Source organism: Protomyctophum bolini (assembly GCF_963924005.1).
Source record: "Protomyctophum bolini genome assembly, chromosome: 13".
NCBI lineage: Eukaryota > Metazoa > Chordata > Actinopteri > Myctophiformes > Myctophidae > Protomyctophum > Protomyctophum bolini.
This window is the reverse complement of record NC_137874.1, coordinates 16,061,137-16,074,010: the sequence shown is the minus strand read 5'-3', so window position 1 is coordinate 16,074,010 and position 12,874 is coordinate 16,061,137. Positions and strand designations below refer to the sequence as shown.

Genomic DNA, 12,874 nt, shown 5'->3' with positions numbered 1-12,874 from the left:
GAACACTGATGATTCCCCAGGGTACCTTTTTGCCTGTCTCTTACCTCATCCACGGACGTGTTGGACAGCATCTCCTGTAACGCCCGCACGGACAGAGACTGCTCCAGGATGAAGCAACAGATAGCCAAGTCTGGAGGAACATTCTACAATGCACCCAAATGACAAATTAAATAAAAACAATAATGAACAATTTTTGTTTTGTGGAACAATAATACTGGTTAAGACTTGATTAAAAGAAAATCGAAATATTTACATGCACTGGGGTTTGTTGTCTGTTGATTGGTGCACCAGTATGATCGGTACACCTGAATCTCATCCAGTGAGATTTGTTTTGATCGTGTTAGTAGTGTGGTTGCTGTAGGCAACACGCTATTGTTCTAGGTCTTTTATGTCACCTAAAGTAAAACTGTTTTGTATCCGTGACCCCAAAGGTCAATTTTCTGTTTGGACAATATAATGTCCAATCAGACAGGAGTGACATCACAATATTATGTAATACAAATTAATCAAGAATTAATCAAGAACAGTGCAATTTCCCAGAATTGCACCTTTCTAGTATCCTTTGTAATTAACCCATTGACGCCTGGTGCAACGTATACGTTGTTCTACCCTTGATGCCGGCCGTGCTCTCTGTGTCTCATCAGCTATTGCTATACATGTAGCAACATAACTATTAAAAAAAAAAAATCATCAGAATTTGAATGTTTTCAGAAACCTTAGGTCAGGCCCTAGAAGGCGTTCCCAGATTCGGCCTCAGGCATCAATGGGTTAATGAATAAAAATGAATCAGTTAAAGTCCCAGCTCTAGTTATTTCTATCCACAATGTTTGGATCGGGTAGCCTGCAGGGGTACAGTAGTTACTGTAGTAGTGTGGAATAGCAGTAGCAGTATTAAGGCTCCTGTATCGTATCATTGCCGTACCTGAGCATTGGAGGTTGTCTCCAGGAAACAGAGGCGATTCCCAAAGCCCTCGCAGGACAGACATAGCTTGATCTGTTCTTTTAAAATGGATGCAGTGCATTGGAGCACAACCTGGTCATTCTACAAATAGAACAATAAAAAGAGTTCATGTGAATGGGTTTATTTTCAACACAGAAAACAGAAATAAATAATCTAAACAATCTGAGTTTATTCATCAAGTACAGTACATATAGTATGTAAAGGACATGGACATATAATACGGAGGCCAAACCTCAGTTTGTAAATTATAATGAGGAACAAACACAGGCTTTCTGCATTTTCATGCAGAGACTTGCATTTAAGAACAGAACAATATCAGCAATATCTAAAAAATGTTTTGTTTTGGGGGTATTTGGCACTGTATGCAATACTGTACATTGCATAAGAAAATATCTGCACACCTGCGGAGAAAAACAGCATACTGTATACTGTGTATGAAACTAAAAGGGTACCCAACTTGGGATATTGTACTGCCATGTGTATGATTTAAGTTACAAAACGTAAAATGTAAAACATTTCAAAATGTTGCATAGAAAGTTTAGGTTTCAGCCCAGTCCAGCCTGGGGTGTGGTGTGGTATGTGCACAAAAGACGACTTCAAGTTCATCAAATTAATTATGGGGAGACAACAATCAGAGATTCCATAGGCAGCACTGTGCTGCAGTGCAGCGTTGCATGGAGTCAGTGTCTTGATACATTTCCATGGACATTGTATGAGAACAAGCAGCTGCTCCTTCTCGCTTAACAGCTCTCATTCCTCCATCTATTCTTTGTTGCATCTCTGTGCCACTCACTACCCTCACAGTAATCTCTCAGCCCCTCTGCCCCTGACTAACCAGCCGCCCCCTATTTCAGGCCTCTGCACCTGCTGTTCACACATTCCCCTCCGGAAAGCACCAGATATTTGAGATCAAGGCGGCCTAGAAACACTGGGCGTCGTTGCCAGCTTCCATAATGCAATTACTCAGATTGCTGATGTAGGGAATCTAGTTCTCAAATCTCTTGTTGAATAGACTTCACTCATCTTCATCAACTGAGTGCAGCGGCGCCGTATTCAGTGAGTTTACTTCTGAAACATATTTGAGGACCCGGCTTAAAATTCTCACGGGGTAGGTACTGTTATAAATGTAAGCAGGGTGCTACTTCATAAAATAATCGAATGTGCATTACAGGTACTACTTCACATCGTTAGCTCGTACTCGGGTGTCACGGATGTGTATATGAAGCTGCCCTCGTAGTTGGAGCTTTGTGAAAATATACGGTAAAATCCTCAGAGATTGTGTGCCAAATCTGTACAATTGGACAGTGAAGGGTGCCTGCTAATGTTTGTTTCAAGTGCTCTAAACAAACATTAAAAGTCCGTAAACTTGGCTGCAATATGACGTAATTCCGAAAGCTAGCGCCCCTCAAAAATAACCACAATAATAACTGTATAATAATAGTCCACTTATTTATGCAAAAATCTATGACCTCATGAAAAGTTGGCAGTGGTACAGTATGAATGTGTGGAGAGACACGGCAGTGGGACAGGAACAGAACAATTGCCAGCTATATTTCTTTACAAGCAGGAGTGGGAATCACTTTTCAAGGTCAACTGGTGGAGGACAGCCAGCAGTGGTGGAAAGTAACTAAGTACATTTACTAAAGTACTGTACCTAAGTACAGGTATTTGTACTTTAGTCGAGTATTTACAATTTCCAATACTTTTACTTCTACTCCACTATATCTCAGATCCAAATATTGTACTTTTACTCTACTACATTTATGTGAAAACTTTAGTTACTATAGTTACTTTATAGATTTAGATTATTATTACAAAACATACACTAAACCCTTCAACCCTATATCTGTCGTGATGTGACTCATTATGAGCTGGTAGATGTGATATCTTCTAAGAATTGTATACATTTGATAACTTGAAATGGGACATTCTGCATCTGCAACTATAAATGCGCCAAGTCTCTGTCTGTGTGTCTGTCTGTGTGCGTATGTGTACGGTGGTCAAATTCGACACACGCGTTCCACACCCCCGCAGGGAGTGCAGTGCCGGGTATCGAGTCGGTCGGACCACGGTTCTTCAGAAGACCAGAACCACCACAAATGGCTCTGGTCAGGCTCTGCCAGTGGGCCTAATGAGGCCAAGTCCCCTCACCTGTGCAATTTCCAGCCTCTGCCTCAGCCAATTGATTGCCATGGCAACCTCACATCTGCGAACCTGATTACTTAACCAGTTTGCCCTCTTCAGACACAGGCAGATACATGTGGGACACAGACAGACGGGTGCTATGACAAGTTGACAACGGGTATTATTATGTTCCCAAGTTGCATCATTCTCAAGTAGGCCGGTGGCCGACGGGCACGTGCAGGTTTTGATGCCAATACTTTGTACATTCACTCATGTAAATTTTGAATTCCGGACTTTTACAGAGTATCTCTTGCAGTATTGATACTTTTACTTAAGTAAAGAATGCGAGTAGGCCTGGGCCGTGGCTCAGTGCAGTCCAGGCACCTTGGCTGCTAAGCCGGCTGCTAAGCCAGCTTTACAGCGTGTCGTGGGTTCGAGATCAGAATAAGGGAGCTTGGGTTAAATTCCGACGAACTTTGCTGTGGGTCCTCCCCCATCTCTCTCCCCCTTTCCTGTCTACCTACTATCATCTGTCAAATAAAAATGTATCTTTGAAATAAAATGAAAAAAAGAATGGGAGTACTTTTTTTCCACCAACGAGAACTAATTTAGGTCCTGGCAGATAAATAAAGAGTTGTTGGGATGCAGAATACAGGGTGTTGATTGGGCCAAAAGAGTGCCTGGTTGTGCCGAGTCATTGGTGAGACCATCCCATTAAGGAAACATTACAGAATAGATTCAAGTCAATTCAAGTCAGCTGCTATATCCTGCCGTAAGAGTCCTTGAACAAAACACTGAACCCTTGACCACTTGAACCCAAGCTCCCCTATTCTGGGCACGTCATAATAGGTTAACATTTCACGAAAATAGACGATCTACAAGCTCACGGGTCCCATTGCAACGTGGTGTGAACTTGCAGCTCGCCTATTTTCGGTGAAGAGATTTGGAGCTGAGGGGAAATAAGGAGGGAGCCAAGTATAGACCCCTGGGGGACCCCATGCAGTCAAAGAAGGATTAAGGATTAAGTGGTTTGAGTGTGCACTCTGTGTGGTTAGCAACTAGCAATGCTAAATACTCCATAACCACATGCCATACCAAAACCTTTACAATGATCGTGTCAATGGAAAATCTTGCAAAAACATGCATGTCATTGTGAATCTCTTAAACTATATATTTTTATAGTCTAAATGAGTTCCATCATGGACTGAAGTAAACAGGTGTTTCAAATGGGCAGAGCATAAAACGTGCTAATCCCCGTCCTGCAAATAAATATAGAACGCAGTACCAGGTTCAGGGTGAACTGGTCAGTCTTGACCACATCTTGACATTACAGCTTTCCTTCTGGGTGAGACAGTAATACCGGTACATGTTTATTCTGCATTAGTTGTACTTTCTCAAAAAGCTGCACTATATAACGTTCAATTTCGGCATTTAGCCCCTTATACCCAGTGAATTGAACCCGGCACTTGAACGAAATGTTAACCATTGAGCTAATAGAGCCTGCCTGCTTGCTCAGGGGATAAATGTGACCTTTGACACGATATAAATGTCTCAATAGAAGAACAGGGAGAGAAAATACAACCACTCCAATTGTATAAGTTATATTGTATTAACCTACTACCACACAGATTGGACAAAATTATTATGTTATTCATACAAAGTGGCATCGTTTCGCTTTAAACTGGAAGTCTATAATTTTACAGTGTGCCTTTGCATTTATTAAACCAAGTCAACTAAAATATGAAAGGTACTGTAGGATTCCGAAATGCTATATAATGACAATGTTGCTTGATTTTAATTTAATAGTCTTATCCTATAGTAAATAATAGTAACTATTTTACTTACAAACCTTTTGCCAAAAGGTAACTTAAAAAAAAGAAAATTGACATATCTTGTATAAATGTGAAAAGGTCTTGACATATTTCTTGGATTGGACATACATCACTGCTGGACTGATAATGATACAGTAATTCACTCACAACATTCCATTCACCCTATGATTAGGGAGAATTGGCAGTGAGGGAGAGAGAGTGTGTGTGTGTGTGTGTGTGTGTGTGTGTGTGTGTGTGTGTGTGTGTGTGTGTGTGTGTGTGTGTGTGTGTGTGTGTGTGTGTGTGTGTGTGTGTGTGTGTGTGTGTGTGTGTGTGTGTGTGTGTGCATGTGTGTGTGCGCGTGCGTGCATGTATGCGTGTGGTAACGGTCTTAGATTTGTGACATGGGGCTATAAACAGACACAATCTCGGACATTTCAGTGGTGAGTGATACATATACAGTACACACACGTATATCAAATGTTTCACACTCCACATGCATGTGTAATGCTGCTTGATAACGCTTGACATACTGTACAACCTTATTCTAGCTCGCCTCTCAGGACTACAGTACGTAATGTTTTTGAATCATAGATTGGTCATTATAGTGCAATAGATGCAAAATGCATTTTTTCATTGATTGAACCCAAAGGTGCTATAATCATCATTCTTATTAAATACACTAGATGTTGTATTTGCTGTGAGCCAATGCATCGTGACAGGCAAGTTATATTGAGCGGATTAAACTTCATCTTCACTTTGTATTTGTAACCTTGTTTGCAAAAGCGCTATACAAATAAAACTATATAAGAAAATATAATTCTGTACTACTACTACTGTACAGCTGTGCACATGATTAAAGCAGTAAATATCTTAAATCTGATCAGACTGTATCATACTGTAACAACTTACAGCACAACAAGCACATTTACAGGTAAAGTTATACAGACTAATGTTTGACCTATATGTGGAAATAGCCACAGAAGAAGCCAGAGCCAGCTAGCATACATTGCATACATTGTGCACTTCTAGATTTAGAGTCAACTAATGTCCCTTTGAGGATTAATAAAGTATTTCTATTCTATTCTAAACTCCTGTACAATACAAATACAATACCAACTGAGCATTAAAAGAGATAGTGATGGGGTGCAGGAAAAATATTGCATGAACTATGTGTGAACCTTGTGGATAGTGCAGGTTTTTGAAGGGAAATATTTATTATTATGGATATAAATAGATTAGATTCTCTGGCAAATACATAGACATTGTATTTGAACACATACTGTACAGTATGTACAAACTCATGCCTTGATATGAACACAGAGAATACATACATTTATCATTAGACCAAGTGTAGAATGGAAAAGTAATTATAGTAATTAAAACTTTTTCTTATTTCTTCTTAAAATTGCTAAATACAAGTACATAGTATTGATAAAAATGATTTGATACAGATTGCAAAACGATACGATACGAAGTCAAACGATACGATGCGATATTTCTCTTTACATATACTGTAGATATACTTACAGTTACTATATCGTTAGACCCCTACTAATCTATAGATAAGAGCCTTCTTCCTTATATTAATTACTGTATAACCATAATTATGACAATCATGACAGAACCAGGACATGTTGAAGAACTTCAATGCAGTAGCCTACCAACAAAGGCAGAATCGTCCCAAAATTAGCTAACAATCATATGAAAGCAGTAGCGTGCAAATCTAACAATGACTCAACGAAATCAATATGATCTAGATTCAACTGTCTCAGATGAATAGGTCTTGGAGTACGGTATGTTTATGTTACACTGTTACAGAAATGTTACAGCACTCTTTTCTGTACCCACTTCTGCCCTGCTGGCATCTATAGTATGTGTGTGTGTGCGTGTGCGTGTGCGTGTGTGTGTGTGTGTCACACATACAGAGACTGGCCTCCATGTACTCTGACACCAGGTACTGATGTCATAGCACATAATATTATGGTATTATGACCACTCTGACAACGGGTGTGACACCATGCAGGATGAAACATGATACAACCTTTTTACGCCTTGGCTCCTCAGAGGCAGGCAGTGCAGAGAGGTCTGACTCACTGTCTGTGTCCAGGACTAATCTCACAAACCACCGGACCGATCAGTGCCAAATCTCTTGTGCACGCTGACAGACCGAGGACGTCCCTCCATTTTTGAGCAGTGCCAACTGCTCCAACATGTTTAATTGATGATTTAATTGGCCAGCTTTGTGTGTACCAAATTTGAGATGATTTGATTGGCTGAGCACGGAATGTGATGTATGATGATGTATGACGGATAAGAGCCTCCCCCTCACTTCACATGAGTGGGATTTATACATAGGCTACTCACTGTGAATTTAATTAAAGAAATCACACCTGTGTGGAGTGAGGGGCGCTCATATCATACATCATGACGTAAAATAGACAATATGTCAATTTGCTCAGACACTATGACGTAACATTTTCCATTCTTTATCAATGGGACTTTAATGTTTGTGTAGGACAAAGTTTGTGAACATACAGATACACTAAAAGCTGGATATAGGAGGGGCTAGCGCCCCTCAAAAATATATTAATGCAAAGTTGACTGCACATGTACAGACTTCTCTGTCAACACTTGAGAGAGATGGTTTGTGCTCGTCTCAGTGGAGGGAAGACCAATCATTCCCCACATAGATTCCTTTGGTTTGTTTGGGATTCAAACTTGCAACCATCCAGCAAGTTCCTATCACAACAAAACCCTGCATGAGTGATAATTTAACTCGGTGTCCAATAAAGTACACTACACTCTTTTTACTCACCCATGAGGGCCATACATGATACATACATGTCATACAAACCATGTTGATGTAAAATGTGTCATATTTAAGTATATTCACAATAAAACAAGTGTTCCCACTCCCAGTGTCTTGGCACTACAGTAATAGTAGTCTTCTCAACAACCAAACAGTAACATGAAATATACACTCCAGTCGGTGTATAAATAGGTAACAATGGTGACAAACCAGCCAGCTGTCCATGTCTATCACTATTCTGTCCATGTCTATCACTATTCTTCATAGTCTATCTGACAAATGCAAAAAAGGGTCCGCCTATTCTCCAGGCATAGGCTGCCATTCAATATTATAAAAACTATTATCGTACTCTGTGACATGGACAAGTTTACCACAATATAACATCACAAGAAAAAAAGTACCCCCCTGTGGGAGGACATTAATCGTTCATCCGACAATGTGATTCATTCATTTAATTGCAACAATCGCCATCGTGTTAGGAAAAAGTTAATTCTGCATTGCTTACCGTGCGCAAGAACTGAATCTCTTGATCATCCCCATCTGCACCTTCAGCCATGCTGGCATTAGAGGCATCAGACACTAAACACCCTGAGAGAGATGGGGACAACGTCTAGCTGTGTCTCAACCCGTCCCAGTGGCCGTGTGCAGGCTGAGTGACATTGAAGGACAATGTTGTTGTGAGGGGTGAGGGGTTGGCTGCCCTGAAGGGCAATATGAGTCCAGCAAGTGAGTGCCTCTCTGTCTGGCAGACTATGTGTTATGACACACAGAGAGGAGTGACACTTCACTTCTGTTCATCACAGCATATAAAAAGAAAAGGAAGCATGTCAATTATGTGGCAAAGCATGGCACCAACGAGGATCTATGACGTCAGTCATCTATGACGTCAGTCATTTGTGACATCTATGACATGTGACTTCAAACCTGGGCAAGGTTCCAGCCCGACCAGAGCCCCATTGAATTAAATGAAAAGGTTAAACATTGCTAAAATACTTCTGTGACCAACTGGCTGGGTGCACAAGAAATGTGGTTTGGTGCAGGATCTCTTAAGCACGCCAAAACTCCCACTTCCATGCTCAGCATCTCTGGGCTCGATACCTCTACTGCCAGTTTGTCAGTGATTAAACTCCTACATCAGGAGGCGTGTCTGAAGCCTGTCCTGGACGGGGTATCTGGACATAAAAACAAATCCATCTCCAGCCTCTTCCTGTAGTAGCAGTGGTGGTGGAAAGTAACTAAGTACATTTACTTAAGTACTGTGCCTATAGTATTTTCAATTTCCAATACTTTTACTTCTACTTCACTACATCTCGGATCTAAATATTGTAGGGGAGAGCCGCCACAGTTGTAACGTGTCATGGTTGTAACATGCACATTATCTCTTGATTGATCAATGCCATCATGACGTCATCACGTCAGCATATGTACAGCAACGTACTCTACGTGCCCAGGAAGTTTCAAGTGTTTTCCTTCATCCTACTGGGAATTATTGATGGAAAACTGGCTTTTCTCAAAATGTGTAAACATTTTCACCTCGAGTATCTGTGGTCTACAAATCTTTTCTTTGATGTTGATGAGCTAAAATCGACATGGATGTCTGCATGCTTATGTTCTTCATTAGTTTGCATCGTTTTCAGACACTATGCACGTTAATTCTGGTCTGTAATCAACGCCAAAGAAGGACTTGCAAAGTGGTTCAATATCATAACATTATATGGAATATTTACGAGAATATTTACGCCATGGGGCTCTTCTGTCTGATGGTGGCCTTCTTGTAGAGAACAACAGCACAACAACACCCTGTCTGACTCCCCCACCCTACGGTACAGAATGGGAAAATGAACTAAAACAAATCACAAAAAAATAATGGGAATTGTGAATAGCTATTAAAAAAAATTGAAGTGGACAAGTTAGGCTTTCTTTGATGTATGCGGTGTGATTCTCGCTATAAGAGAACATTTTGCTGTGGGCCCCGAAATACTTTTTTCCTTTAATGTAAAGTCCCTAGCACCAGCAAGCTCAGCCTGAGAGAATATCCCAGCACACAATGTGTTAAGAGAGATCAGTTATGTTATTGTCACTTATTTACTATTTTACACTATTTTCTTAATGGATTGCCAAGCTCTAGCTCTGGCATAACTTCTCTTAGTACCGTCATAAAATGTTAATCTCCTTCAGGAATAGCTTAGAGACCTAGAGATGTTTTGAATCTTTTTGTTAAATATTCAATATGTTTTGAAATATTTAACTTCAACTTACTTTGGGAATAGATGATCTCATCTACAATACAGCTCAATTGTAACATGTCTCAAACATAAAAGAGCAGCAGGAAAAAAAATCTAAGTTGTCAGGAGAGGACTTAACCATTGTGGTGGTGTCTACCATGTCACTGTATCCAGTCATCAGGTTGAATACTAAAAATGTACTCCGTCAAATCTACTGCTGACACAATGTGACACTGTCCTGCTTCAGTAGTGCTTGTCAAGAAGATCGCACAAAATCCTAAATGTGACTTTTTATTTCTTCTTTATGTGCTGTAAACGTATAACCTATAACACAATTGTATAATATACCTAATATACCTAATATACCTGAGCAACATCAAAATTATACAACCCTATTTGATGTGAAGAACGATAACATAACATATTCTTTTTGAGTGATCAAGAATGACCAAAAAAAAGACAGTCATTGTTCTTCATCTAAATTGACCTAAATACAAAGCCTAGCGGAGGATCTTAGTTGTATGTCATGTACAGAGACGTGGCGCTGAACTTGGCATATGATTTGATGACCTTGTTCACGGCCTCCAGGAAGTCCTTCTCCGTGGCGATCTTCCTGCGAGCGCGGATGGCAAACATGCCGGCCTCTGTGCACACACTGCGGATCTCTGCGCCGGTGCTGTTGGGGCAGAGACGACCCAGCAGCTCAAAGCGGATGTCTCTGTCCACGCTCATGGAGCGAGCGTGAATCTTGAAGATGTGTGTGCGCCCCTCCAGGTCCGGCAGGCCGAACTCAATCTTTCGGTCCAGACGGCCGGGCCTAACGAGGGCCGGGTCCAGGGTGTCCGGTCTGTTGGTGGCCATCAGCACCTTGATGTTGCCGCGCGGGTCGAAGCCGTCCAGCTGGTTGATGAGCTCCAGCATGGTGCGCTGAACCTCGTTGTCCCCGCCGGCGCCGTCGTCGAAGCGAGCGCCTCCGATGGCGTCGATTTCGTCGAAGAAGATGAGGCAGGCCTTCTTGGTCCTGGCCATCTCAAAGAGCTCGCGGACCATTCTGGCTCCCTCCCCCACATACTTCTGCACCAGCTCGGAACCGATGACTCGGATGAAGCAGGCGTCGGTGCGGTTGGCCACGGCTCGGGCGCAGAGGGTCTTCCCCGTGCCAGGGGGTCCGAAGAGCAGCACGCCCTTAGGGGGCTCGATGCCCAGACTCACAAATCTCTCAGGGTGGAGCAACGGAGTCTCTACCACCTCTCTGAGCTTCTCGATCTGCTCTTTACATCCGCCCACGTCGCTATAGGTCACGTCGGGTTTTTCCTCCACCTGCATCATTGTTACAGTTGGGTCAATCTTGGGAGGAAGGGGAATGTGGATCTGGTACTTGTTTCTGTCAACGCCAACTCTCATGCCTTCCTCGATGTCGTTAGGGGCGACCTGGTCACTCAGGCTCACCACAAACTTGGCAAACTGTCTAACACTGATCATGTACTTTACATCCTCCGTGTCTGGATTGATGATCATCGTGCATCTTGCCACATGCAGAGGCTGCTCACTCTGAAGTGTCTGTTTGTCGGCCGGCAGGTCCCACAGTGCTGGAGGAGCCAGGCCCGTGTCTGATTCCTTGATGCCTTGGATCTCGTTGATGTTTTTGAGCAACAGTTGAATGTCATCTTCCACTTGTTTAATCTGTCTGAAGTATGTGCTTTGGCCATAGGTTTTCAACAAGGCAATTTCTCCTTCATCCAAAGTTCTGATAGGTCCATCATCTGTTTTCTTTTCTTCTTTGACCTTCCTCTGATCACTGCCCAAATGATCTGGCATATTTGATGTGTATTTAGGAATAAACTATTTGCTTTCAATGAAAATCTGGTGCTTCTCTGCAGAATTAGACGACCGGTCTTCAGTATGTCTCACAATGCTGTATTTAAATATCTCCCAAATTTCTACAGACAGGGGCTGTTAACTGGCATTGAGATCTCCGGACTACCTCTGTCGGCTCGTCTTAAACTGTAACATTTATATATGCTCTAGTCTGACATAAAACACAAACCATACATGCCTAACAATGCCTATTTGTGCAGGCATTCTAATCTGTACATGTCACATGGACAGTGCCAAAAAAACATCACACTCGTGTGAAGTGAGGGGCGCCCACTGTGGCTGTCACATGACATCAATGTTTGTTTAACTGCTAAATTAAAAAAATCCATAGACTTGACTGCCATATGACGTCATTTCAAAAGTCAGACATTGGACGGGTAGCTCCCCCTCTCTCCACTCGATCTCCCCCCCCGATCTGACTGATATGGCCATACATTGAGATCTCCTTGGCTTGCCCCTTTTATGGGCATAATTGGAGATGCCTGATGTCATTAGTATATGGCCATATGTGCCCCTTTAGTACCAATACCAGTCCGTAAATTGAGCCGAGTGATTTGTTTGTGATTGATGCCATGATGACATTGATGTTAGACAACACACCCCATGTTTGGGCATAGCTGCTTTGGGAACTCCTTAGTATGGTTATGACTGAGTCCCCTTTTTGGTAGCATGATTTAGTCAACTACACAGCAAGGAAACGCTTCAGCGCGAGTCCTGTGCATCTGTGGCTGCTGACATGGTACTACGTAGTCTGTTATGGTTAGTCATCTGATTGCGTGACCTGCCTACCTTATGCATTGCGGGACACGTCACATTGGATAGGCAACCAAATGTAACCCGCTTTTGACAAATTATTTGTATGTGGCTTGCATGTGCGTGTGCACACAAACACAAACACACACATACGCACACAAGTAATAGTAAGAGAGCTAGGTAGTGGGTTGACTGTTTTTCGTTGGAACAGTGTGACTGTCCGTGTCACTGACCAAATGTGACGTATATTGGTCAGAGCGCAAATACATTGTTGTGCAATACTTAATAATAATGTACATATGTTAGTTGA

The 12,874-nt window shown here is 41.9% G+C and overlaps 2 protein-coding genes across 4 annotated transcripts in view; both read right to left on the bottom strand.

Moving 5' to 3' along the window:
• Positions 1-8,361, bottom strand: part of LOC308326890 (ryanodine receptor 1-like) — a 118,205-nt gene extending 109,844 nt beyond the window's left edge. For all 3 annotated transcript variants that reach the window (XM_080779947.1, XM_080779949.1, XM_080779948.1), the window contains exons 1-3: positions 8,214-8,361; positions 923-1,042; positions 45-143 (exon numbers count right to left, since the gene is read on the bottom strand). In XM_080779947.1, coding sequence (XP_080636073.1) covers positions 45-143; positions 923-1,042; positions 8,214-8,264 — 270 coding nt within the window. In that variant the 5' untranslated portion in view covers positions 8,265-8,361. The remainder of the gene's footprint in view (positions 1-44; positions 144-922; positions 1,043-8,213) is intronic.
• Positions 8,362-10,446: 2,085 nt separating this feature from the next.
• On the bottom strand, positions 10,447-11,751 carry LOC308326863 (26S proteasome regulatory subunit 7-like; the record flags this gene model as incomplete). The annotated part of the gene is made up of 1 exon (XM_080779914.1): positions 10,447-11,751. The coding sequence occupies one exon, from the start codon at positions 11,749-11,751 to the stop codon at positions 10,447-10,449; it is 1,305 nt and encodes a 434-aa protein (XP_080636040.1).
• Positions 11,752-12,874: the final 1,123 nt, after the last annotated feature.